The following is a 27241-nucleotide window of genomic DNA, read 5'->3' as shown; positions in this document are numbered from 1 at the left end:
AAGACAAAAAAGTGGGGTTCTAGTTAAACTTAAAGTTTGATGCTACTGGTCAAAAATGAGCTTGTAACATACAAAGTCTGAATTTAAAAGTAAATGTGTGGATGTTAGCTTTTTTTTCTCAATGTTTTAACTCCATTCTGGGGTCCTGGTTAAAATCCCATGAAAAAAATTGAAATAAGAGTATTTTGCAGGTAAGTGAATTTTGTATTACTTTACTTTTTGCAAGTTATTGGAAAATACATGTTGGTTGAAGGAGGAAGAACTTACTCCTTCAACCAGCAAGATTGAATTAGCCATGGCATGTGGGTGACATCATCCGGTGGCACTAAATGAACCCCTTTTAGCTTGTAGCCTCATGAACCTCCAGTCTTTTTTTTTGTTCAAGCACCAGCACAGATGTGTACCTCTATCTGTCTTTATTTTTTCTATAAAATCCTTAAAAATGTTTTTCTTTAAAGTTGCCTTGCTGCCTCAGCAGCCCACAAAGAGCACTTTTCTGTGTTATGGGGGGGAGGAGGAGACTTTTCTTCAGAGGAAGCACAGTTTTCAGACAGCCAATTTGTGTATAAAATGGCTTTGAAAATTACCCCCTTTTATGAACATAAGAAATTGCCATGCTGGATCAGACCAAGGGTCCATCAAGCCCAGCATCCTGTTTCCAACAGAGGCCAAACCAGGTCACAAGAACCTGGCAATTACCCAAACACCAAGAAGATCCCATGCTACTGATGCAATTAATAGCAGTGGCCTATTCCCTAAGTAAACTTGATTAATAGCAGTTAATGGACTTCTCCTCCAAGAACTTATCCAAACCGTTTTTGAACCCAGCTACACTAACTGCACTAACCACATCCTCTGGCAACAAATTCCAGAGCTTTATTGTGCGTTGAGTGAAAAAGAACTTTCTCCGATTAGTCTTAAATGTGCTACTTGCTAACTTCATGGAATGCCCCCTAGTCCTTTCAAGTAGTGTAAATAAAGAATGTACATAGAATTTTAACAAAACACAAATAACCTGGAAATCGCTCATCCCTACTAAATAACCAACAGATTAAAAATCATCAAACCCATTGCATTGCTCCATAATTAGACTGCACAATCTCCATTCACAGTTTTGAGATCACTATTTGGACTGCCTCCATTATCTGCTGACAAAATTTGGCAGCAAAAATATTTTTGTGGTTTGTGATACTGGGATCTCTGCCATAAAGGTCCATATTCAACCAGTCTGGCCAGCAAAGTTCACCAGAGACATTTATCCAGCCAACTTCACATGGATATTCAGCAGCACAAGCACACTGCTGAATTTCCCAGGCTATTAAAGTTTATCTGGCTAACTTTAGGACAGCTATTTAATTTCCCTAAACTTATACGACTGTTATCTGAATAATGCTGAAAATTGGCATTTATACAGCTAACTTGGCCAACTAACGGACTCTGCTTGGAGTGCCCCCATCCTGCCCTGCTTCTGAGTTAGCTAGATAACATTTTAGCTGATCAGCATGGTGAGATTTTCAAATTCTGCCATTTGTCTAGCTAAGTCCAAACGTTCTTAGCGTCTAGTAAGATGAATCCAGAACCAGTGGGTTATGCACCTGTACCAACAGATGGAGACTGAGCAAAGCTAACAACACAGTATATATACTCCTGCAGTGACATCAGCCTGCTAGTATTCTTCATCTCCAGCAGATAGTGGACTTACATCTCCCTACTGGGAATTGCTTAATTTTAGAAGGGGAAATAAAAGGAAATTTAATTCGCCCTGCTCTCTGTAGCAATACCAAATGTTCCTTCCCCCAGTTGAGAATTCCTGAGGTGATTTCTGTGGTCCTTCAGATGAGTGCCTTGGTCCGGTAGCTGGTTTTCTCACCTGGCATGGACTTAACTGTTTAAAACAGCTGAAAGGTGGGTGCAGGAAGGCAAGTGCAGCAGTGACAGAATATACCCTCTTCCCCTGCAGCTAGAGACTATCTTTGTAGTCAGCCAGGAAGGGCTGAGCTCAGGTAAGGCTTAAAATAAAGGAGAGAGACAGAGTAGAAGGGTTGTTTGTAAGGCCTCCCCCTTCCTCCAGTTTCGGTGCTCTGCGTACCATTCTGCCGTTCGTTCCTGCCCCCTAGAGAGGCTAAGGAACTTGGGCAACCTGGTGGGTTGAGCAGCCTGTGTGAGCTAGGCCCCGCTGTTAGGCTTTTCTTTGTGTACCACGTGGTAGGCTGCGGCGGTGTTTTTGCGTGCCTTTTCCTGCATGTTAAACTGCCCTTTTCAGGATCGTCAGTGCGTGCAAGCGCATCTAAGCGTCCAGTTTCTGCACCTAGTTTTTGGGTGCTTACTTGGACATCCAGGTGTGATAGAGGTTTCCGTGTTGGGCGTGCGCACAATTTAGGCGTATTATTGCTCGCTTAAGTTTCGGTCGCCTAGCCTTGAGATGCTTAAATTTTGGGCATCTAAATTTTGTACTGTGGCTAAGAAATCTAAGCGCCTTTCCCTCTGTACTGCCTGTCATATTCGGGTATCTCAGCCTGGCATGCCCTCTAACTTGTGCCAGCACTGCTTAGAGGCTCAGGGAGAGTTAACTTCCTATGATTTTACTAAGCCTGGTTCTTCCCAGCCTGATGACGGACTGGGTAAAGAGATGCAGGAGGGTGCGCCTGACCTTGGAACTCCCTTAACTGGTTCGTTAATGTGGGAAGGTAGCTAAGTGGGCACAGCACAGGTGCCTTCAGGTTTTAGCATGGATCCTTTTGCCTTTTCTTGGGTAGAATTTTTTTCAAGGAGTGCAATCCTTACTTCAGATGCTTTCCTCAGCCCTGTCCAATCCTACCAGGTCAGAGCTGCAGTTGGTGACCTCTCACTTGCCCGGCACTACTGTTAAGTGCCGAAGTACACCTAGATTGACAGCAGGTCCTCCCAATAGGAATCTGGATGGCACGGATGATGAGGCTGATCCTGACTCTTCAGAGGATGAGGAAATTCCTCTGGGACTGGAACCATGTAGGTCTGTTTGTTTTTTCATAGAGATGAGCTACCAGCTCTGATTTCCCAGACATTAAAGATACTGGGAGTACCTGGGCAGATTCCATGTCCATGCCAAAAAAAAAAAATCTCATTTTGGTTTCTATGCATAAAGACTTTTGGGTTTTTTTCCTAGGTTTTGGAGGCCATTCAAGAATTGATTGATCTTGAATGGGGCCACCTGGAGGCTATTTTCAAAGGGGGTCGGGTTATGGAAGGCCTGTACCCCCTGGATACAGTGATGAGAGAACGTTTGTTTTCTGAAAGTGGACGCACTTGTCACTGCCATCTCCAAGCGGATAACTATCCTGGTGGAGGGAGCAGCGGCATTCTATTATGGCTGAGAAATTGATCATCTGATGCAACCTTTAAGGCAAACCTTATGAAATTGCCCTTTAAAGGCTCGCTCTTGTTTGGGAGCAAGTTAGAGAAACTGACCAGTGAGTGGGACGAATCCTCGGTTGCCGGAAGATAAGAAGCAGATGCTGCACTCCTGTGGCATGAGAGGTTGTGCCAGGGGATCCAAGTGTTTTCGACCCTATGGAGGAGCAACCTTTCTCACAGGACAAGCAGGATGGTAGTGCTCGCATATGGGTGATATCACAGGATGGAGCCCAATCACGGAACACTTCTGTCAAAGTTTCCAGAACTTTGACTGGCCCCTACTGGGCGTGTCCAGCATGGCATTAACCCTGCAGCCAGTAGGGGTCCCCCTTCAGTCTTTTTTTCCGCGCAGCAGTAGCCTCGCGGTTAAGGAGCTCTGCAGAGATTCCTGACAGGAATTTTCCTCATGGAATTACTAAAAGTTAATTTGCCCCACAGGGGTCCCTCCTTTAACTTTTTCAAGCCGCGGTACTCCGGTAAGTTTTTACCCGATCTTCGTCGATTATCGTCGAGTTCGGCCCTCGCGGCCTACTGGCCGTCGACCGTACCGCAGCTCAATTTTTTTCCATGGCATCGGGGTTCCATCGGTGCCCGGGACTGTAAGCGCACCATGTCCATCACAGACCCCCATAAACTCTGTGTAATGTGTCTTGGACGAGAGCACGATGTTTTGTCCTGCACCAAAAGTGCCCTAATGACACCAAAAGGTCGCAAGGCCAGAATGGAGAAGATGGAACTTCTCTTCCGTGCTCAAACCCCCGACTCCATCCATTGCATCGACGTTGTCAGAACTGGCTCAGTCAACTTCGCTCCAGCATTGACCACCGGCGGTGACTGTCCGGCATCGACGACATCTCGGCCTTCGACACCTTCTACTCCCCCCTCAGGACCGAGGAGATCGCAGAGACAAACATCGCCATCGACATCGAAAGTCTTGGACCTTTGAGGGAGCGAAATCATCGTCTGAGCCGCCGTCGAAACCCCGTCCAGAAAAAGCACCGACCTTTTTGGCGACCAGGTCACCGAGGCAACCCTCACCCGACAGGTATCGGGAGCCGTGACTCCGCATTTAACGGTGGTTCCTCCGGCTATGCCTCTGCCGCTTTCTTCTGTTCCAGAGCCGGGGCTGCTTGCTCCAGGTCTCCGAGAAGAACTGGACCGGATGGTTCAGGAGGCCATCGACAAGGCGATGCAACGACTCCAGGTTCCTCTGGCACCGGTACAGATTGTGGAACCGACCACGACACGATTCCGGCAGCGTTGGCACTGCTGCTCTCCAGGATGGAAGCGCTCATTGCCGCTTTTCCACCGATGGACCCCGGGTCACCAATGGCTCCGGTGCCCTCCCCGTTTACTCTGTCATCGGGAGGAGAAACACCGTTCCGCATCCCTCCATTGGGAGTTCTACCTCAGCCATCGATGCCAATACGTCCATTGCCACCGGTCCAACCATCGGTGCCGATACGCCCGTCAGCACCACCGAGCCATCCATCGATGCCATCAGTGCCTGCGCCGGTGCCTTCGATGCCTTCATCGGTGCCTCCAATTATTCCTTCGATTCCTTCGGAGCCTAGACCAGGACCCTCGGGTATCCCACCACCCCGTCCCCCCTCTAGTTCATAGAGGGGCAGGTGCTGATCCCTATGATACCTGGACTGATGATTCCTCCCCAGACACTGATGATTTGCCTTCATCACCTTCACCCATTGAAAGTAGAAAGCGTTCTCCTCCAGAGGACCTTTTCTTTATAAATTTTGTGAAGGAAATGTCTGAATTGGTTCCCTTCCAATTACAGACTGAACAGGATGATAGACATCAGATGATGGAGTTGCTACAATTCCTGATGCTCCCAAGGAAATAACCTCCATCCCTATCCACCAGGTTCTTCTGGATCTCTTCAAGAAGAACTGAGAACATCCTGGCTCCATTGCTCCAGTCCACAGAAAAGCTGACACTACCTATTTGGTGCAGTCAGCTCCGGGTTTTCAGAAACCTCAATTGGATCACCAATCTGTACTGGTAGAATTTGCACAGAAAAGAGCAAAGAGATCAAAGCCTCACACTTCTTTTCCCCCTGGCAAGGAACAGAAGTTTCTAGATGCCATTGGTCGCCGTGTCTTCCAAGGATCAATGCTCATCTCCCGAATTACTGCTTATCAGCTCTATATGACCCAATATAATATGGTCATTTTTAAGCAGATACAAGATTTCACAGACTCCCTGCCTCAGCAATTTCAAGATCAGCTCCAAACCCTAGTAAACAAAGGTTTTGAGGCAGGCAAGCATGAGATCAGATCATCTTACAATATCTTTGATACTGCTACTAGGGTATCTGCAGCTGCTATTTCGGCAATGAGATGGGCCTCGCTCAAGTCTTCCAACCTTCGCCCTGAGGTATAAGACAGGTTATCTGACCTACCCTGTGAGGAAGATAATCTGTTTGGCGAACAGATTCAACGGACGGTGGCGGAACTTAAGGACCATCATGAGACCCTAAGACAACTCTCTCTGATGCCTTCTGACTACTCTGCAAAACAGTCCTTCTGAAAGGACTCTAAGAAGTCATTCTTCCGCCCGAAGAAGTCCTACCTGCCACCAACCAGGTCCCATTCCAAGAGACCTTCTCAAAAAGCCCAGTCTCGTCAGACATGGAAACAAAAACCGCAAGCAGCTCCTCAACCAGATCCTGCTTCAGGTTTTTGACTTCTACCTAGAGAGCAGCAGCCAGCTTCCATTGCCTCACATACCAGTGGGAGGTCGATTGTGCCACTTCAACAACATATGGCACTCAATCACCTCAGACCAATGGGTACTGGCAATAATTACTCAGGGTTACCATCTGAACTTTCTCTCCATGCCACCGGACTCCCCACCTCTACCGACGTGGAGAACATCCGATCACTCCATCCTTTTGGATCAGGAGGTCTCCCTCCTTCTCTAGTCCAAGGCAGTAGAAACCGTACCCTACTCTCAGCACGGCCTAGGATTCTATTCCCGGTACTTTCTAATCCCCAAAAAATCCGGAGGCGTACGTCCTATTCTGGACCTACTGGCCCTCAACAAGTACCTCCAGCGAGAGAAATTCAAGATGGTAACCTTAGGCTCGCTTCTTCCTCTTCTACAAAGAGGAGACTGGCTCCGCTCTCTGGACCTCCAGGGCGCATACACTCATATTGCGATAACTCCATCTCATCGCAAATACCTGAGGTTTCTAGTAGGCCCCAAGCACTATCAGTACCGAGTGCTTCCATTCGGCCTAGCGTCTGCGCCACGAGTCTTCACAAAATGCATCGTAGTAGTTGCAGCCTTCCTCAGGACTCAAGGTGTTCACGTCTACCCCTATCTAGACGATTGGTTAATCAGGGCTCCCACTCAGCAAGCTGCTCTGTCGTCCCTCAATCTAACCTTACACACTCTAATTTCATTAGGATTTCTCATCAACTACGAAAAATCCTACTTAGACCCATCTCAAACCTTGTCGTTCATTGGGGCAGACTTGGACATCTTGCAGCAAAGGCTTTTCTGCCTCGACAGCGAGCTCTCACTCTCGTGTCTCTTGCACACCAGCTGCAGTCTCAGCACTCCGCGACTGCACGCCACTTTCTCATCCTCCTGGGACACATGGCGTCCTCGGTTCAGGTCATGAGCCATGCAGTGGACTCTAAGGTCTCAGTGGACTCAAAGCATTCAGCCCCTGTCGACCATTGTCCACGTAACCGACTCACTCCGTCAGTCTCTTGCCTGGTGGAAAAATCAGATCAATCTCCTCCAAGGCTTGCCCTTTCAAGCTCCAGACCCTTAATTACCTCTCACCACCGATGCTTCCAACCTTGGTTGGGGATCCCATGTGGCCAATCTGCAGACACAAGGATCTTGGTCTCCAGAGGAAGTCAAACACCAAATAAATTTCCTGGAGCTTCAAGCAATCAGATATGCTCTCAGGGCATTTCAGGATCACCTCTCAAATCAAGTTATCCTGATCCAGACGGACAACCAGGTGGCCATGTGGTACATCAACAAACAGGGAGGCACGAGCTCCTTCCTTCTGTGTCAGGTAGCTGCACAGATATGGGCGGAAGCTCTCTCCCATTCGATGTACCTCAGGGCCACCTACTTGCCGGGAGTTGACAATGTGTTGGCAGACAGCCTGAGTCGCATCTTTCAACCGCACGAGTGGTCTCTCAACCCCTCAGTAGCGAACTCCATCTTCCAACAATGGGGATATCCTCAGATAGACCTCTTTGCATCTCCTCAAAACTGCAAAGTAGAGAACTTCTGCTCTCTCATTCGCAGCAAACACTCAGCCCAGAGACGCATTCTCCCTCTCGTGGGCAACCGGTCTACTTTATGCATTCCCTCCACTTCCTCTTCTCTCGAAGACTCTCGTGAAGTTAAGTCAGGACAAGGGAACCATGATCTTGATAGCACCTCACTGGCCATGCCAAGTGTGGTTTCTAATACTTCAGGATCGCTCTGTTCGCAGGCACATTCCCTTAGGAAAGGACCCTCTTCTGATCACTCAAAATGACGGGTGCCTCCGCCACCCCAGCCTTCAAGCCTTGTCCCTGACTGCATGGATGTTGAAAGGTTAATCCTTCAGCCACTTAACCTTTCTGAACCAGTTTTCCGTGTTCTTATTGCTTCACGGAAGCCTTCCACGAGAAAATCTTACTCTTACAAATGGAACAGGTTTGCGTTATGGTGCTTTTCTCAGTCCCTTGACCCCTTTTACCTGTCCAATCACGACGTTTTTGGACTATCTCTGACACTTAACAGTCAGATCTAAAAACGTCTTCCATTAGAATGCATGTCAGTGCAGTAGCCGCCTTCCACAAAGGTGTCAGGGATGTTCCCATATCAGTACAACCTCTTGTAACATGTTTTCTGAAGGGCTTGCTTCACCTCAAGCCTCTACTGCGTCCTCCGGCCCCTTCTTGGGACCTCAATCTGGTTTTGGGTCGGCTCATGAAACCACCATTCGAGCCTCTTCAATCCTGTGATCTTCGCTATCTCACATGGAAAGTGATTTTCCTTCTGGCAATCACTTCGGCTCGCAGAGTTATTGAATTACAGGCTCTAGTTACCTATCCGCCTTACACTAAACTTCTGTAGGACCGGGCAGTACTCCGCATTCACCCTAAATTTTTGCCTAAGATAGTTTCAGACTTTCATCTCAATCAATCCATTATACTATCTACCTTTTTTCCCAGGCCCCATTCCAATCCAGGGGAACAGGCTTTGCATATCCTTGACTGTAAACGGGCTCTAGCATTCTACCTAGACCGTACAGCTGCCCACAGGAAAAGCACTCAATTGTTTGTCTCTTTCCATCCTAACAAGTTAGGGCAGCCTATGAGTAAGCAGACTCTCTCCTCCTGGTTGGCAGACTGCATATCCTGATATCAGGATATGCTATCAGCAAGCGGGCATTCCATTTCAAGACCGTGTTAAAGCACACTCTGTGAGGGCCATGACGACTTCAGTAGCACACCTACGATCGGTGCCGCTTCCTGACATTTGCAGGGCTGCTACCTGGAGTTCTCTCCACACCTTTGCAGCCCACTATTGCTTGGACAAGGCCTGAAGACAAGATTCCATCTTCGGCCAGTCTGTCCTTCGTAACCTATTTCCAACGTGACGTACCAACACCCTTCCGCCTGCCCGTTAGGGTTCAGGATGCCCTCGTCCAAATGTTTATCCCAGTCCTAGTGCCTTGCACACCTGGGTACATTTGTTGCATTTCTCGGACATCGTCAGCACAGTACTCACCCATATGTGAGGACTACCATCCTGCTTGTCCTGTGAGAAAGCAAATGTTCCTTACCTGTAACAGGTGTTTTCACAGGACAGCAGGATGTTAGTCCTCTTGAAACCCGCCCGCCGCCCCGCGGTGTTGAGTTCGTACATTTTCTTATTTTATTTTTCGGCACTACCTGTAGCTTTTAAACAAGACTGAAGGGGGACCCCTGCTGGCTGCAGGGTTAGTGCCATGCTGCGCATGCCCAGTAGGGGCCAGTCAAAGTTCTGGAAACTTTGACAGAAGTGTTCCGTGATTGGGCTCCATTCTGTGATGTCACCCATATGTGAGGACTAACATCGTGCTGTCCTGTGAGAACACCTGTTACAGGTAAGCAACATTTGCTTTCAGAGGATTCAACCTTTTGATAAGTCTCAGTCCTTTCATTCCAGACAGCCCAGATGGGGTGCAGGCTCGGGTAATGGAACCTCCCTAACCTCCCAATGAATGTTTTACATAGTAATGACGGCAAAATAAGACCAGAATGGTCCATCTAGTCTGCCCAGTAAGCTTCCCAAGGCAGCCACTGCTGCTCTGTGCAGGTTACTCCCATGTTTCTCTTAAGGGTAGTAACTGCCCTCTGTGCCAGTCAAGCTTTTTTATTTATTTATTATTTTTATATACTGACATTCGATCTGAGATATCACATCGGTTTACATTCAGGTACTGTAGGTATTTCCCTATCCCCAGAGGGCTTACAATCTAAGTTTTGTACCTGAGGCAATGGAGGATAAAGTGACTTGCCCAAGGTCACAAGGAGCAACAGCGGGACGGTTCGTAGCCCACTGCTCTAACCACTAGGCTATTCCTCCTCCCATCCTCTAGCCTTTTAGGGATCCACAGTGTTTATCCCATGCCCCTTTGAAATCCTTCACAGATTTAGTCTTCACCACTTCCTCCAGAAGGGCATTCCAGGCATCCACCACCCTCTCAGTGAAGAAATATTTCCTGACATTGGTTCTAAGTCTTCCTCCCTGGAGTTTCAAATCGTGACCCCTAGTTCTACTAAATTGTTTCCAATGGAAAAGGTTTGTTGACGACCATGGATCATTAAAATCTTATCACCCCTGCTCCTCCTCTCCTCCAGGGTATACATATTCAAATTTTCAATCTCTCCTCATAGGTCACCCACCACATTGGACCAGTGGGTCCTGGCGGTGATAAGAGAGGAATATGTGCTGGAGTTTTGCAGTGTTCCTTGGGACATGTTCATGATGTCTCCCTGCCATTCCCTGCAGAAGAAGCAGGCAGTGGAGTGTACATTGTCAAGGCTCCTCAGTCTGAGGACTGTGGTTACAGTGCCTATGTTTCAAGAAAATATGGGTCAATATTCCATTTATTTCATTGTGCCCAAGAAGGAGGGCTCCTTTTGTCCCATCCTGGATCTCAAAAGTGTCAACCATCATTTGTGGGTGACTCATTTTCGCATGGAAATATTGTGCTCAGTGATAATGGCCATGCAATCGGGGGAATTTTTGACCTCCTTGGATCTGTCAGGCATACCTACATATTCCCATCCGACTAGAGCACCAATGTTTTCTGCGATTCGCGGTTTTGAGACGCCATTATCAGTTTTGGGCTCTGCCTTTTGGTCTGGCAACTGCACCCAGAACCTTTTCCAAGGTTATGGTGGTGGTGGCAGCAGCATTGAGACAGGATGGGGTCCTGGTACAACCATATTTGGAAGACTGGATGATTCTGGCCAGGTCTCTGGAAGAGAGCAGCCTGGTGACCCGCAAGGTGGTTTCTTTGTTGCAGGAGCTCGGCTGGATGGTGAACCTGGTCAAGAGCAGTCTTTAGCCTCTCATTTGCTAGAGTATCTCTGTATTCAGTTCCACACGAAACAGGGCAGGGGTTTCCTGCCGGAAGCTCATATTCAATTGATGGTGCAGGTACATGTGTTAATGATCACTATTCGTTCAACAGCGTGGTCCTATCTACAGGTACTCTGTTTAATGGTGGCAATCCTGGAAGTGGTGCTGTAGGTGAGGACACACATGCGTCCTCTTCAGCTTTCCTTGCTGTCTCTTTGGAGCCCACAGTTTCAAGATTATTCAATTTGGCTCCACCTGCCGATGAAGGTCTGCTCTCAACTCCAGTGGTGGCTACAAGCAGATCATCTAAGAAAGGGAGTTTCCCTAAAATCACCAGACTGGTTAGTAACAACAGATGTGAGCCTCCAGGGTTGGGGAGCTCACTGTCAGGAACTGACAGGGCAAGGGCGCTGCAATGCGGAAGAGTCTCTTTGGAACATCAGTCGGCTAGAAGCCCGGGTGGTCTGGTTGGCATACTTGCAATTCAGCAGCAGGTTGTAGGGTCGAGCGGTCCAGATAATGTTGGACAGTTCAACGACAGTGGCTTACATCAGTTAGCAGGGAAGAACCAAGAGCCAGCAAATGTCTCAGGAGATAGACCAAATTTATGGAATGGGCAGAAGTGCATCTTCAGGAGAGCTTGGCCTTGCACATTGCAGGAAAAGACAATGTAAGAGCAGACTTTCTCAGCAGAGAGAGTCTGGACCCAGGAGAATGGGTATTGTCAGATGAGGTGAATCAGCTGATAGTGGATCGCTGGGGTATTCCATTTCTAGACCTGAGGGCGACTTCTCGTAATGCGAAGGTTCCTCGATTCTTCATTTGTAGGAAAGATCCGAAGTTATTGGGTATTGATGCTCCCATGCAAGAATGGTTGGAGGACAAGCTGCTCTATGTCTTTCCCCAGTGACCCATGTTGGGCAGAATGGTTTGGAGGGTCAAGAATCACAGAGGGATGGTGCTTCTGGTGGCATCAGATTGGTCCAAGAGACCATGATTTGCAGATCTGTGAAGGCTTCTGGTAGCCTTTTCCCCTCTAGTTCCCGGCGCACAGGAATCTGTTGCAGCAGGGTCCTGTTTGTCACGAGGATCCGACGCGATTTTGTCTTATGATATGGTCCTTGAGAGGGCTTGCTTACTGAAGCGTGGATATTCTACTGCAGTGATTGCCACCTTGCTATGAGCAAGAAAGTTTTCCACTTCCTTAGCCTATGTGTGAGTTTGGCGAATGTTTGAGGCTTGGTGTGAAGATTGAGGTGTTCTTCCTCGTTCGATTAAAATCCTGCTCATTTTGAAGTTTTTACAAGATGCATTGAAAGAAGGGTTGGCCCTTAATTCCTTAAAGATGCAAATAGTGGCTCTTGCCTGTTTCAGGAGTCAGATGAATGGTGGTCCCTTGTGAGCTCATCCAGATGTGACCCATTTCTTGAAAGGAGTGAAGCATCTTCATCCTCCCTTGTGGTTATCGGTACCCTTGGGAAGTCTTAATCTGGTTTTGGATTTCTTAGCGGACCCTATGTTCAGACTGATGCGCAACGTTTCCTTATGGTTACTGACCTCAAAAACAGTGTTTCTTGTGGCGATTTGTTTTGTGCATTGAACTTCTGAGCTGCAGGCCTTGTCTTGCCAGGAGCCGTTCCTTCAAGTGACTTTGGGGGCAATACATCTGCATACTGTTCCTTTCTTTTTGCAAAAGTGGCCTCAGATTTTCACTTGAATCAGCCCATTTCCCTGCCGTCTCTGGATAGGGAAAAAGATGAATATCACCGGTTGCGACCCTTGGATGTTAAGAGATGTTGTGAGGTATCTGGAGGTTTCTAAACCTCTCAGGGAGACAGATCGCCTTTTCCTCCTTTATGGTGGTAGTAAACAGGGCGAGCCGGCTTCGCTGGTTACAATGGCTCGTTGTATTAAGGAGATACTCATGGCCGCGAATGTGGATGCTGAACATCTATTGCCACTAGGGCTCAGGGCGGAATTAGATTGTTGTCTCCTGTCAACATTTGCCGAGCTACAATGTGGTCCTCCTTACACACTTTTTCCAGATATCGTCTGGATGTGCAGGCCTGAGAGGGCGCAGCCTTTGCACTGCGGTTTGACTGGATTGCGGGCAGCTTCCTGCCCTATTCGGGAGTAGCTTGAGTACATCTCATTGGTTCTGGATTCATCTGACTATCCTAAAGAAAAGGAAATTATCTTGTAAGTATTAATTTCTCATCCAGCCAAATGGTGCTGAATATTGGCCTCATACTGTCTAAAATAATTTTTCTCAAATGGGTCATAATGCAGTACTGAATCACAGCGCATAAGTCGTGTGCGAGCAGTGGGGGCAGCTGTGTGTGTGTGTATCTGTATGTTTGGTGGGGGCCAGAGAGAGTGTGCGTGCATAGTGGAGGCCAAGGGGAGTGTGTATTTGGGGCCTGAAAGTGTGTGTGCGTGTACTGTGGGGGTGGGGTCAAGGAGAGTGCAAGCTGTGGGGGCTAGGGTGTTGGGGAGGAGGGTGTCTGCCAAAGGGGGCTAAAGTATTGGGGGTTTGTATGCAATGAGTGCTAGGGTTTTGAGTGGGGATACATTGCTGTTGTGGGGATTCACATGTACAATGGGAACAATGGTATTGGAGAGGGGGTGCAGTGGGAGGGGTAGTGTGTGTATGTGAGCAAAGGGAACCAGGGTGTGGGGTGGGTGGATGTGTGTATTAGTGGCCCCCCTCCTCCTCTCTCTTGCAGTAAAATTTAAAGGAAATATCTGGTGAAGTTTTAACAGAAAAAAATATTGCACACATTAAGTATGCCCTTTTGCTCTTAGAGTAAGCGCTTTTCCTGTCAGATAGTTCTGAAAGTACACTTCCTAGGTATAAATCTGTGGAAGGGTTTAAAACCTACTTTCTTTTGTAACCTTTTGAAAACATGTAAAACTTAGGTCAGGATTTCTTAATGTTATGACCAGAAATTTACTTATGTTAACTGGTAGTCTTTCAGTTTTTTGTTTTTTTTTATAATCTTGATGTGTGTACATGCTAAGCAAATAGGATTTTTTATTCTATAAGCCTGACTAGATCCACACTTAGTCTCATTCCTCTTTTTCCTTTTCACTTTCACTAACAGACGATATAAACTGTTAAGTGTTGGAAGCTTTGCTGACCTGTATAACCTTCATTACTGTGTAGGCAAGTAAACTTTGGAGTAATGGTACTATATAAGAATAGCATGAAATCCTTCTGAAAAGACTGCATGCAAACCTGCATTGGAATTAGCATGAGGTTGATAGTTTTCATGCATCATGTATATTTAAATACAGAGCTTAACTAATTGTGATTTGCAAATCTCACTGCTCTTCCCTTGTTTCAAGTATTTTGTTGTAATTGTCCCTGAACTTGCACATTTTTGTTTCACCAAGTGATATTTAACACATTTTAGCAACCCCATTTAAGGTATTGGTTGACATTTTAAATTCTGTTGGATGCTTGGTTTTTCCCTTCCCCCACCCCTACAAAAAATAATGCATTTGTGATAAACACACCGGGCCCATATTCAGTTTAGGTTTTTGGATTGTGCATATGAGATAAATCATTTGAGAACTGGGCCCAAAATAATTGGATGATGCTCAGAGTTGAATGTTGTTTCCTTAGGTGGGGTTATCTCAAGAAGCCCAGGATCAAATGAGAAAGATGCTGTGCCAGAAGGAGTCAAACTACATTCGCCTCCGACGGGCTAAGATGGAGAAATCAATGTTTAAGAAGATTAAGACCTTGGGCATAGGGGCTTTTGGAGAAGTGTGCCTAGCAAGGAAAGTGGATACAAATGCTTTGTATGCAAGAAAAACTTTGAGAAAGAAAGATGTGCTGTTGCGCAACCAGGTGGCTCATGTGAAGGCTGAGCGGGATATCCTTGCTGAAGCTGACAATGAGTGGGTGGTTCGGCTTTATTATTCATTCCAAGATAAAGACAACTTGTACTTTATAATGGACTATATTCCTGGGGGTGACATGATGAGTTTATTGATCAGGATGGGCATCTTCCCAGAAGACATGGCACGCTTCTACATTTCAGAACTGACCTGTGCTGTTGAGAGTGTTCATAAAATGGGCTTCATTCATAGGGACATCAAACCCGATAACATTCTGATAGACCGCGATGGCCACATTAAGCTGACAGATTTTGGTCTCTGCACAGGCTTTCGATGGACCCACGATTCCAAGTACTATCAGAGTGGTAAGTAAAGACTTAGCAGAACATCGATTTAAAATAGGTTGTCTAGTACAGCAGTTCTCAACCGGTGTGTTGCGGCACACTAGTGTGTCGCGAAGCACCAGCAGCTGTCACGCACCCGCTGCTCTTCCCCCCTCCTTTCACTTCAGTGAGATGAATACTGCTGCCGGTCCTGCCCGGGCTATCAGCACATTCAAACCCTGAGGGGAACGGCAGCATTGTTGAAGCCGGCAACAGGAATGTGACCTTTTCTTCTTCCCGCCCCTGTGACCCAGAAGAGGAAGTGATGTTTACCAGGCACGCGGGAAGAAGAAGGCCATAGATTCTGCAGCTGCAGAAGGAGCACGGTGCCACTGCCTCCGGCTCAGACCTCCCCTTCTCTCGCCAGCGTGACACCAGCAAGAAAATATAAAATTAATAATCAAACTGCAAAAAATAAAGGCTGGGGTGGGGAGAAAAGCACAATATTACATTCTCAGCTGATTGCTCTGTGCCGCGATCGATCGCAGCACAAGCAAACAGCTGAGTGCTGCCTTCTTAGCGCTGTGGGGCTTGGGAGGTCACTCCTGCTGGTTTCCAGCCTGTCAGGACACTGCTTTTAATAGCAGCATACCGGCTACCTTGTGCTGTAGCTGCTATGTGTGCTATGGGTGGGGGTGAATGTGACAGAGTGATTCAGCATGTGTGTATGAGAGAATGTGTGTGTAATTAAGAGAAATGTGTGAGAGCAAGAGACTTCTCAGGAAAGTCAGAGAAAGAAATTGTCAGGGATGTAACTGGTGTGTGTGTGAGAGAGAGCTTGGTCAGGGACGTGACTGGTGTGTGTGTAAGAGAGATTGGTCAGGGACGTGACTGGTATGTGTGTGCATGAGAGAGATTGGTCAGGCAGGTGACTGGTATGTGTGAGAGAGAGATTGGTCAGGCAGGTGACTGGTATGTGTGAGAGAGAGATTGGTCAGGCAGGTGTGTGTGTCTGTGTGAGTGAAAGAGAGACTAGTCATGGGCCCTAAGGAAGAAGAGTGTGAGGACAGAGCTTCAGCAGCCCTTACTGCTTCTGGTATATGCTATTGGCCTACAAGGGAAAGGAGTAGGAGAGCCGCTGGAGAGGGTAAGTAAAGGTGGCTTTTTAAGTTTATCTTTCTTGATTGACTGCCATTTTAATTATTAGGTATTATGTGATGTCTGCTGTTAGAAATATTTTATTGGTGTTTGGAGAATTTTTAATAATTTTGAACATTTTAATGATTGAATGTTCTATTTATTAGTTGTTTTGAAACATTTAATATATTCTAGTTTTAGAATTATTTTATATTTCTCGGGGAATGTATAAATAGAAATGTGGAGACAAAAACTGAACTGGAAACAGTGAGAAGCCAAGCTCTGTATGCAGTAAAACAACGCAAAAACAAAAACATTAGCTTTTGAGGGTCTGTCTGTGTTCTGCGTGTATGACCCAGTTAAGGGTGTTCTGCGAGCTTGTAGTTTCTTGTTAGGGATCTATAGCAGCTTGGCTTATTCTGTTTTCCTAATAGGAGGTGTATTGGTGTTTAGGGCCTGGTGTAAGTTTTGCAGTGCTGCCTATTCATAGGTAGGGTTGTTACTGTTTGAGTTCCATAATACAGGTGTAACTTATTTCAGATCCTGGAAGTCTGATAGGCGCTATATTTTTGTTTTGCACAGAATGCAGAGTGGCTTTTTTGGGTTTCCATTCCAGTTTCTGTTTCCATATTTGTAATTTGTGGTCTTTCTGTACTTGGTGAAGGTTGATTCTATGTGTGTGACCGAGGTGAAGTATTTTACTAGCATGTAGGCATTTGTATCAATATTATTTGCTGTGTTTTCTCAATAGAGCATGCATTGGTGGTAAATTACTGTTTTTCCTAAGGAGGTCTATTGCACCTGGTAGGAGAGAGTGTTTATGTTGCTGTTATTGAGATGTCACCAGAAATATCTTTTTTTGTATGGTAAATTGAACTGGGAATGTCCTATTTCTGCTGTGGAATGCAGCGTGTTTGTTTACATTTAGCCTGGTGATGGTCACATGTTCAGTGTCCTATTTCTCCTGTGGAATGCAGCGTGTTTGTTTACATTTAGCCTGGTGATGGTCACATGTTCAGTGTCACGCATGTGAGAACCATCTGTCAGGTGTATCCCGACAGAAAAAAGGTTGAAAACTACTGTTCTAGTAAATTCAGGAAATCATAAATACGAGAAATGAAAAAAACATTCAGAAGATATGGTTGGGGACCAGTGAAGTGACTTGATAGTTCATGCACACTCGGGTTAAGCATGTCCTTACTCTGTCTGGGCATGTTGGGCAATAAGTGGTGCTGATAGTTCATGGTGGAAGTGTTTTAAACCAAGTATTTTTCATAGTGGCAGCTGGTCAGAGAGTTGCATTCTGTTCTAACTACAAATCACTGCAGTGTTAAGCCTGTATTATAGGAAAATACAGTACCCTACTTGATGGCTTTTAAGTTCAGAAATGAATGAAAGAAAAATATATTCAGCCCTTTGAAGGGAAGAGGGGCACAGCAGTTTTTATTTGTGTTAATGACCTGAGAACTAAAATTAAAGTAGTAATGTGTCCTGGGTATGTATCCAAAAGAGCTATTGTGTCCCCCATTCCTCTTCATCATTCCCAGAACTTGCATTTATTTTATTATAGTTTTAGATCAGTTTTTCAATCTTTAATCCTGCTAGATATTTTTGTTTTGTTTTGTAGGAGGAGGGGGGTTGTTGCCCAGCACAGTGTTAGCATCCCTAGATTTGTCTCTCATCTCAACCAGTAAGAGCTCTCATTCCATAACTCAAAAGGAGATGTATCTTCAAACCAAAAGCTATGATGTATTCTCTGAACACAAGCAGATTCAGCTACTTGCGCAAATGGGACACATGATATTGCTTACTGCTAAATAGTGGATATTTCTGGAGTTTACTGGAAAGATCTGAATAGGCCTTTTATTGCTTGTGTGTTCTGATCTTAATTCTTCTTTTTTTCTATAGCCGTCAGCCTAAACAACCATTAGTTAGTTAGTTTTGAGAATGTTGGTGGTGGGTTTTTTTTTTTTTTCATTTTGCTGACCTGGTCTGAATTTTTATTTTTTTTTAAACAACTTCATATTTTGTCTTGTTGATTTTTGTCATTCTCCAAGGACAAGCAGGATGGTAATCCTTACACATGGGTGACATAATTGGATGGAGCCCTATGCTCACATGTTCTATACCACACGGTTGTTTGAGCTCTTAAAAATTTTGGCTTTTAGGCCTAGTGGAAAACATTTTTCATGTTTTCGTGATTTTTTTTTCTCTGTTCTTTTGCCGGGCCCTCTCAATGCCTTCCTGTAGTGTCCCCAGTCAAGGTTTTCGACATCTTCCGTAAATTTACTTTTGCCAGTCAATTCCCTCATGGTGGTGGTGCCTCAGTGCCTGCTGACCATCAATGCCAGCTGTTACCGTTCAGTCCTTTGGCCTTTTTGTTTTGCTTTGTCATGGCCACGTCCAGTTTTTACAGATGTCCCCAATGCCTGCTGGCCGTGTCGAACACTGATTTGCATGAAGTCTGCATCCTCTGTCTATGGGCATCGCATGACGTCTGGGGTTGTCGCTTGTACAACCAGATGACCCCAAAGGGACATCAACTTTGGCTTGGTCTAACCCATTGACGTCTGCTTCTAAGGACCTCAGAGCCGCACAAATGGACACCTCGCCATCGGACCAACCACTAATCTCCGGATCGAGGACACCAGGTTCATAGTCTTTGGCCTCTGCACTGGGCAAAGACCGGGCCAAGCATCATGGGAAGACCAAGAAGCATCAGCACTGGTCCCCATCGATGCACAGTTCAGGGCATAGGGATGCACCGACTTTGGCCGCAATATCCCCGAAGCGACTCTGTGGCGAGGAGTGCCAGTCCTCCAACGATGCCCAGAGTACGTGACTGTCCCCATCAGTCCTGGTGCCAGTTGCCTATCCCCCTCAAGGGTTTGAGGAAGATTTGGCCACCCTTCTTTCCTCCCAGCTGGTATTGGCATTGGCAACTTTCAAGGAGGAGCTAGAACATCTAGTCCAGCTGGAGTGGAGCGGCCACTGGACAGTTCTGTGGCATTGACGGAGCCAGTACCACCTGTTCTCGTACTGCTTCTGGAGAAGCTCAGTGTGCTCATCAGTGCCTTACCAACCCAGCTGGGGTCAGTTCCTGGGCTGGCACTGGTGCCTGATGGGACACCAGGGCCTCCTCCAATCGCTATGGTGTTCGTCACTGGTTCTTCCTCCAAGGAAGCTCCACCGATGCCGGTAGAATTGCTGAGGTCTGTACCTCACCCAATCCAGTTCCATCTGGATGCTAGCCGAGCACGTAGGGCCCCATCCCCTGTGACATACAGTAAGGATGAGGGTCCCTAAGACCCCTGGGGGCATGATTAGATGGAATTTTCCTCTGAGGATGTGGATGGTTTCCCGTGAGATCCTTCTCCTGAGGAGCGAAGGATGTCTCTGCCCGAGGACTTAACCTTTGCAGGTTTTATGAGGTTGATGACAGAGGCCATCTCATTCCAGCTGTTCAGAGAGGAAGATGCCAGGCACAAGGTGCTTGAGATCCTTCAATTTTGAAAGCTGCTAAGGAGATTGTGGCAGTCCTAGTACACAAGATCCTTTTGGATTTGCTGCTGAGGATTTGGGAAAACCCCTTACAGTTTCTCCTGTCAAGGTGGACAGGGATTACCTCGTCCAGAAGGTTGTTGGATTCGATAAGCGTCAGCTGCCCCACCAGTCGGTGGTGGTTGAATCCACTCTCAAGAGGGCCAAGCGCTTTCGGACCCACTCTTGGACTTATTCCTCGCCCCCTAGGGAAGGACCACAGAGCGCTGGATGTTCTTGGGAGGAAGGTATTCCAAGGCACCATGCTTATTGCCTGCTTTGCTGCCACCCAGGAAAAAGATCTAGGCATCAAGGTGGATAATACATTGAAATCGTCTGCTCAGTGTGCTGTGGCAGTCAAAAAAGCAAACAATGTTAGGAATTATTAGGAAGGGAATGGTAAATAAAATGGAAAATGTCATACTGCCTCTGCATCGCTCCATGATGAGACCGCACCTTGAGTACTGTGTACAATTCTGGTCGCCGCATCTCAAATAAGATATAGTTGCGATGGAGAATATTCAGAGAAGGGCAACCAAAATGATAAAAGGGATGGAACAGCTCCCCTATAAGGAAAGATTAAAGAGGTTAGGGCTGGTCAGCTTGGAGAACCGATGGCTGAGGGGAGGAAATGAGAGAGGTCTTTAAAATCACAAGAGGTCTAGAATGGGTAAATGTGAATCGGTTATTTACTCTTTCAGATAAGAGAAGGACTAGAGGGCACTCCATGAAGTTAGCAAGTAGCACATTTAAAACTAATTGGAGAAAATTCTTTTTCACGCAACGCACAATTAAGCTCTGGAATTTGTTGCCAGAGGATGTGGTTAGTGCAGTTAATATAGCTGGGTTTAAAAAAGGTTCGGATAAGTTCTTGAAAGAGAAGTCCATTAACTGCATGAATCAAGTTGTCATAGCCACTGCTATTACTGATATTAGTAGCATAGGATCTACTTAGTATTTGGGTACTTGCCAGGTCCTTGAAACCTGGATTGGCCACTGTTGGAAACAGAATACTTGGTCTGACCCAGTATGGCAGTTTCTTATGTTCTCAGTTCTTGTCACCTCTACATGAGCCAATATTCGAGGAACATCTGGAAGCAGGTGCAGGAGGTGGCTGAGCAGCTGCTTCAACAGCAGCAAGACACCATCATATGTGCAAGGGTTTGGAGTGTGGAAAAGATGAGGCCCATGCGACAAACAATGTTTTTGAGACGGCATCAAGAGTCTCTACAGCGGGAATCTGCTCCTTCATAATGACATGACTGCGGGCCTTGGATCTCCAACCAGAGGTACAGGAACAACTTGCGTGCCGTGTACAGAGGAGAATCTCTTTGGAGATAGGGTGAGGGACATTGGCCCAACTTCAGGACCATCATGAGACCCTCCAACAACTCTCTGCCAATGCTTCGGACCCTTTGTCCTCTTCCAAAAGGCTGTCTAGGCAGGTGCCAAGGAAGTCCTTCTTTCTCCAAAGAAAGTACTATCCTCCTTCTCCTCAATCCCTCCTCATCAGAGCTCTCACGACCATCTCAGGAAGCAGAGAGCTCCCAAGCCCCAGCCAGTTCCTCAGTCAAACCTAGGGATGGAGCTTTAACTGTGCCACAGGGAATATCCGCCAGTTGCCTATACCCAGGGTGATGGACCCTCTGGTCTGGGGAAGGCTGAGGTTCTTCGTGAACCAGTGACTCAGTGTAACCTCGGACCATTGGGTTCTGTCATCGTATGTCAGGGGTACCAATTAAATCTGATGGGTGTCCCACCAAATTGCCCTCCATGCGTGTATTGGGGGCCGGTATTGCATCAGGATGGTACTGTTAGTGGAGCTGTCCGCCAAGGCTGAGAGGGCAGGGATTTTACTCCAGGTACTTCATGATTCCAAAGAAAACAGGAGGACTTCATCCCATCCTAGACCTGAGGGCCTTGAACAAATTTCTAAAAAAAGAAAAGTTCAAGTTGGTTTCCTTGGGCACCTTGATCCCCCTTTTGCAAAAAGGGAGCTGGCTAAGCTCCCTCTGCTTATGCACCCATATCAAGATTTTCCCAGGTCATAGGAAATATCTCAGATTCATGGTGGGAAAACAGCACTTCCAGTACCGGGAGTTGCCTTTCAGCCTCATGTCTGCCCCACGAGTATTCACAAAATGCCTGGCCATGGTGGCGGCGGACCTCCACAGACTGGGAGTGCATGTTTTTCCCTATCTGGACAATTAGCTGGTCAAGAGCATGTCTCAAGCAGGGGCAGCCAGGTCCATGCACTTGACCATTCGGGTGTTGGAGGTCCCTAGGGTTTGTTCTCAACTACCCAAAGTCCCACCTTAGTCCATCAACTCAATTGGTCTTCATCGGAACCCTGCTAGACACAGCTCAGGCCAAGGCCTTTCTTCCACTCCAGAGGGCTGTCTTAGTAGCGGCCATTGCGACAGAAGTTCAACAGAGCCAGCAGGTATCAGCTTGGCACATGTTGAGGTTGTTGGGCCACATGATCACGGCCATCCATGTTACTCCCTTGGCATGATTACACATGTGCAGAGCCCAATGGACCCTGAGGTCTTGGTGGTGGCAAGCCACACAGAGCCTCGAAGATCACATCCAAGTCACCCTGTCCCTCCGGGACTCCTTGTCCTGGTGACAAGTACTTTCCAATCTGGAACAGGGAATCTCCTTTTTGAGTCTTCTGACTCAAATTGTGTTAACTACGGATGCGTCTACCCTGGGGTGGGGAGCTCATGTGGATGGGCTAGGCACCAAGAGCTTATGGTCGGCTTAAGAACGTTCATGGCAAATCAAGTTCCTGGAGATCCTGATCCAAAATGAAAACCAAGTAGCAATGTGGTATGTCAACAAGCAGGAGGTCACGGGATTGTACCTCCTGTATCAGGAAGCTGTCCAGATCCGGTCGTGGGCCCTGTCCCCTCGGGATGGTGCTCAGGCCATGTACCTGGCTGGGATAGGGAACGTGGTAGCGGACAGGCTGAGTCAAGCCTTCAGACCCCACGAGTGGTCCCTGGACCAGGAGGTGACGAATCGGATATTCTACCTCTGAGGGAGCCCGGATGTAAATCTGTTTGCATTCCCCTGCAACAGGAAGGTGCCTCAGTTCTGCTTCTTGCACAGGACAGACTGCAAATCAACCTCAATATCCTATTGCGTATCCTATATGCGTATCCTCCGATTCCCTTAGTGGCGAAGACTGTCTTGAAGCTTCGCAAGGACAGAGGGATTATGATTCTCATAGCCCCTCATTGGCTGCAACAGGTCTGGTTTCCACTCCATCAGGAGACTGATCAGTCTGGGGACTTCCCCAGATCTCATCACGCAGGATCAAGGCTGGCTGCAGCATCCCAAACTCCAGGCCCTGTTGCTTACAGCCTGGATGTTGAGAGGTTAATTCTGCAGCTGCTATATCTTTCACAATATGTCTCGGGTCCTTGTGGCCTCTAGAAGGCCTTCCACTAGAAAGTCCTACGGACTGAAATGGAAGAGGCTTTTCATGTGGTGTGAGCAGAAGGCCCTAGATCCATTCTCCTACCCCATACAAAAACTGCTTGATTACCTTCTATACCTGTCGGAGGCTGGCTTAAAGACCACCCCCATTAGAGTCCATCTTAGTGCGATTGGCGCTTACCACCATGGTGTAGATGGTACGCCCATCTCTGTACAGCCTATAGTTGTATGTTTTATGTGGGTTCTGCTTCAGTTGAAGCCTCCCATAAGGCCTCCCACTGTGTCTTGGGACCTCAGCGTGGTTTTAGCTCAGCTGATGAAAGCTTCTTTTGAGATGCTGCGCACATGTGACCTGAAGATCATATTTCTGGTGGCAGTCACTTCAAGCTCCAGACCTTAGTGACTTGTACACCTAATACAAAATTCTATCATGACAGGGTGGTCTTGTGTAAGCACCCTAAGTTCCTGCCTACGATGGGGATGTATCTTCATCTTAACCAGTCAGTCGTCCTGCCAATATTCTTTTCCAAGCCCCATTCGAACCAAGGCAAATGAGCACTGCACAGTTTGGACCTCAAGCGAGCCTTAGCCTTCTGTCTGGAGCGCACAGAAGCCCATTGATAGACCACCCAACTTTTTGTTTCTTTTGATAAGAATAGGGTGAGCATTGCCATTGCCAAGCACACTATCCAGTTGGCTAGCAGATTGCATCTTCTTCTGTTATGCCTAGGCAGGACTGCATCTTGAGGGTAATGTCAAGGCTCATTCTCTCAGAGCCATGGCAGCATCAATGGCCCACTTGCGACCACTTCCATGTGGAAGAGATCTGCAAGTGTTCTTGCCACACATTCACATCCCATTACTATCTGGATAGGGATGGCCTATGCAAAAGTAGGTTCGGCCAGTCTGCCTAGGGAACCTGTTTGAAGTGTAGAACCCAACTCTCCCATCCTAGAGCCGCCTGTTTGGGTTCAGGCTGTCTCCCCCTCTGTTACTAACAGCAGCAGTGGTATTGTGCCTGTTGGCATCTGGTTAGATGTATGTTGGTCCCCTTTTTTGTTTTGGGGAGCAGCCTGTAGCTAGGGATTCACCCATGCGTGAGGACTACCATCCTACTTGTCCTTGGAGAATGCAGAGTTGTTTACCTACACAGGTGTTCTCCAAGGATAGCAGGATATTAGTCCTCACAAAACCCGCCTGCCACCCACGGAGTTGGGTTTCTCCTATTTTTATTTTTCATCGAAATTTTATGTTACGAGACTGAAGAGGGGACCCCACATGGATACGTAGTATAGGGCATGCTAAGCATATTCAGTGTGCCTAGTCAAAGTTTCTAGAAACTGTCATAAGTTTTCTGCATCGGGCTCCATCTGATGATGTCACCCTTGTGTGAGGACTAACAGCAGACCAGCCATAATATGTTCTGTCCCAGGGACAAACATAAGATGGCCATCACTGACCATTATGAAATTTGTTACAGCTGCCTTAAACAAGGCCTGATGCCTTTGACTGTGGCATTTGTGGAAGGGTGACACTCGGAGCAGTTTTGACTTGGAAGGTCAAGCTCCTTTTTTAACTTAATTGTGTGACTGGGGTATGGGGGGTGGGAGGAGAGGGTAGTTCAGCTCTTTGAAGACAGTGTTTATAGCTGAATGCAAGGATGACAGAGCTACTCTGACCACTGGTGGGTCAGGCTATGCCAAAGAGGCCCTTGACCTCCAAGATCAGAGGACAGACTCAGGAGTTCAGATGTCATGCTTCCTCCTCTCCCCGCCCTCCTTTGCAAGCTAATACATAGGCTTCAGGTACAGGGTCTGAGAGAGCCTGTTTCAGTAGAGACTTTGTTGCATCGATGTGTCTTTTGGACACATGGTTTCAAGCGTAAGGAAGTACAGTGCACCTTCCAAATCAGATACATCTGGAGGTGAAATCTGCCTCCCAGGCTCAAGCAATGCTTTGTTGATTGCTAGACATCCAGTCTGCAGCCTATCACCTTGACCTGTAAAGAGCCATGGAGGAGATCCACACCCCTGTGAGGCCGACTCCAGTACTGTCTGCAATATTTTGAAGCTCGACTGGATGGGTGAATCACAGTAACTTAACATGTTAAGGTTCGAGCAGCAGGCACTTTGATACCTCTGGTGTGCTCAGTGATCCTCTTCTCTCTGCTGAGCACATAAATAACCGATCCAGGTTTTGCACCCTGAAACCTGTCTCTGTGATGTCTGCACCATGTCTGAATCCAATGGGTTCAGAGCAGGAAACATTTTCTACTTCTTAATACCACTTTTTCCTGAAACCCCGGAGTTTTCCGGACCCAGAGGTCTTCTGGTCCAGGGTTGGCCCATTCCCAGGCATCTATTAGGTATATCCTTTCTGAGTCAGTCTGAGGAGTCCTAGGGCCTTGTGTAAATGTTTGAGGAGTTTGGTTCCCTAAAGAAATACTCCAGTGACCTATCAGGGACCTTTCTGCCACAAGATGAGAGCAGATTCTTCCCCTGAAGCACTGTTTGCCCCAAAGATGCTAAAGCCGTCCAATCTTTCCCCTCCCCTCTTTTCCTGCAATAGCAAGTCCTATGGCAACAAATCTTTATTTTTATTTTTGAGTAATTAATTTGATTTATTTTCAAGCCAGAATTTTTCTAGCTATTGACTAATTTTTGTATATTTTATTTATTTTAATTTGATTGTTTTTTTAAAATTTTATTTTAATTATTGTAAACCGTTTTGACAAATTTATTTTTTATAAAGCGGTATATAAATACTTTTAAATAAATAAATAAATAAATTTGAGCTGCACTTGGATGGTGAGCTCATGTAGGTACTTGGCCTCCAAATACCTAGAGTAGATGCCCGTAAAGAGTTGGTGCCCTTGCCTTTTCACCCTCTTACAGGATGAAGTGTAATTCTTGTAGTAAGAAGCCAGATGCAAAATATCGCATCAAAGCACCTGAAGGATTCAGCAGGCCCCAGTTAAATTATGATGTAATGGGTTAATAGTCATATCCATCCTAAAAAGATAACTCACACCTCTGTGCCCCCGTGATTGTGATTATCAACATATGGACATTTTGGGGAGAAAGCTTTATTGAAACACTATGCTTCAGTACTGCATAGTATCCTGTCTGATATACATGATGCAGTACTTGCACACAATCCTCAATGGGACCCAGGATTTCATCTAGTTTTTCCCTCAGTTCTGTCACCTGTTTGCTAGCACCTAGTCAGATGGGTTCAAAAACAATGTATTATGCACCTCTACCAGCAGATGAAGAAGGAGCAAACTGATGTCACAGTATATATACTCCTGCATGACATCAGCCTGCCAGTATTCTCCGTCTTTTGCAGATGGTGGTCATGCATTTCCCTACTGGGTATTGCTTTATATTTTGGAAGGAGAAATAAATGGGGAACTTAATTTGCCCCAATCTCCTACGGTGATACCAAATGGCCCCTTCCCCAGATGAGAATTCTTGAGGTGATTTATGTGGTCCCTTAGATGTGTGCCTTGTTCGGTAGTTGGTTTTTCGGCCGGCGTGGACTTAGCTACTTGGACACCTGAAAGGCAGCGGGTGCAGGAAGCCGAGGGTGCCAGTGAAAGCATATGCCCTCTTCCCCTACAGCTGGAGACCATCTCTATACTCAGCCAGGAAAGGCTGAACTCAGGTAAGATTTAAAAATAAATAAATAAATAAAAATACAGAGATGCATGAGGAGGAATTTTGTGTAGGGCTTCCTCCTTACCCAGTCTCAATGCTCGGCACGCTGTTCTGACATTCATCCCGATCCGAGGGAGGTTTAAGGCACATGGGTAGCCTGGTGGGTTGAGCAGCCTCTCTTGGCTAGGCCCTGCTCTGAGGCTTTTCTCCTGTGCGCCACGTGGTAGGCTGTGGTGGTATTTTATGCACTTTGCCTATGCACTCAGCTGCCCTGGTTTAGGCAGTGCA

General features: G+C 46.7%; 1 protein-coding gene across 13 annotated transcripts in view; it reads left to right on the top strand.

The window, feature by feature from the left end:
- Positions 1 to 27241, top strand: part of LATS1 (large tumor suppressor kinase 1) — a 184047-nt gene that overhangs the window by 103765 nt on the left and 53041 nt on the right. For all 13 annotated transcript variants that reach the window (XM_029594077.1, XM_029594084.1, XM_029594081.1 and 10 more), the window contains one exon: positions 14633 to 15215. In XM_029594077.1, coding sequence (XP_029449937.1) covers positions 14633 to 15215 — 583 coding nt within the window. The remainder of the gene's footprint in view (positions 1 to 14632; positions 15216 to 27241) is intronic.

This window comes from Rhinatrema bivittatum, chromosome 3, assembly GCF_901001135.1.
Source record: "Rhinatrema bivittatum chromosome 3, aRhiBiv1.1, whole genome shotgun sequence".
NCBI classification, from domain to species: Eukaryota; Metazoa; Chordata; class Amphibia; order Gymnophiona; family Rhinatrematidae; genus Rhinatrema; species Rhinatrema bivittatum.
Note: the sequence above shows the minus strand (reverse complement) of the source record. Positions and strands in the feature narration are given on the sequence as shown.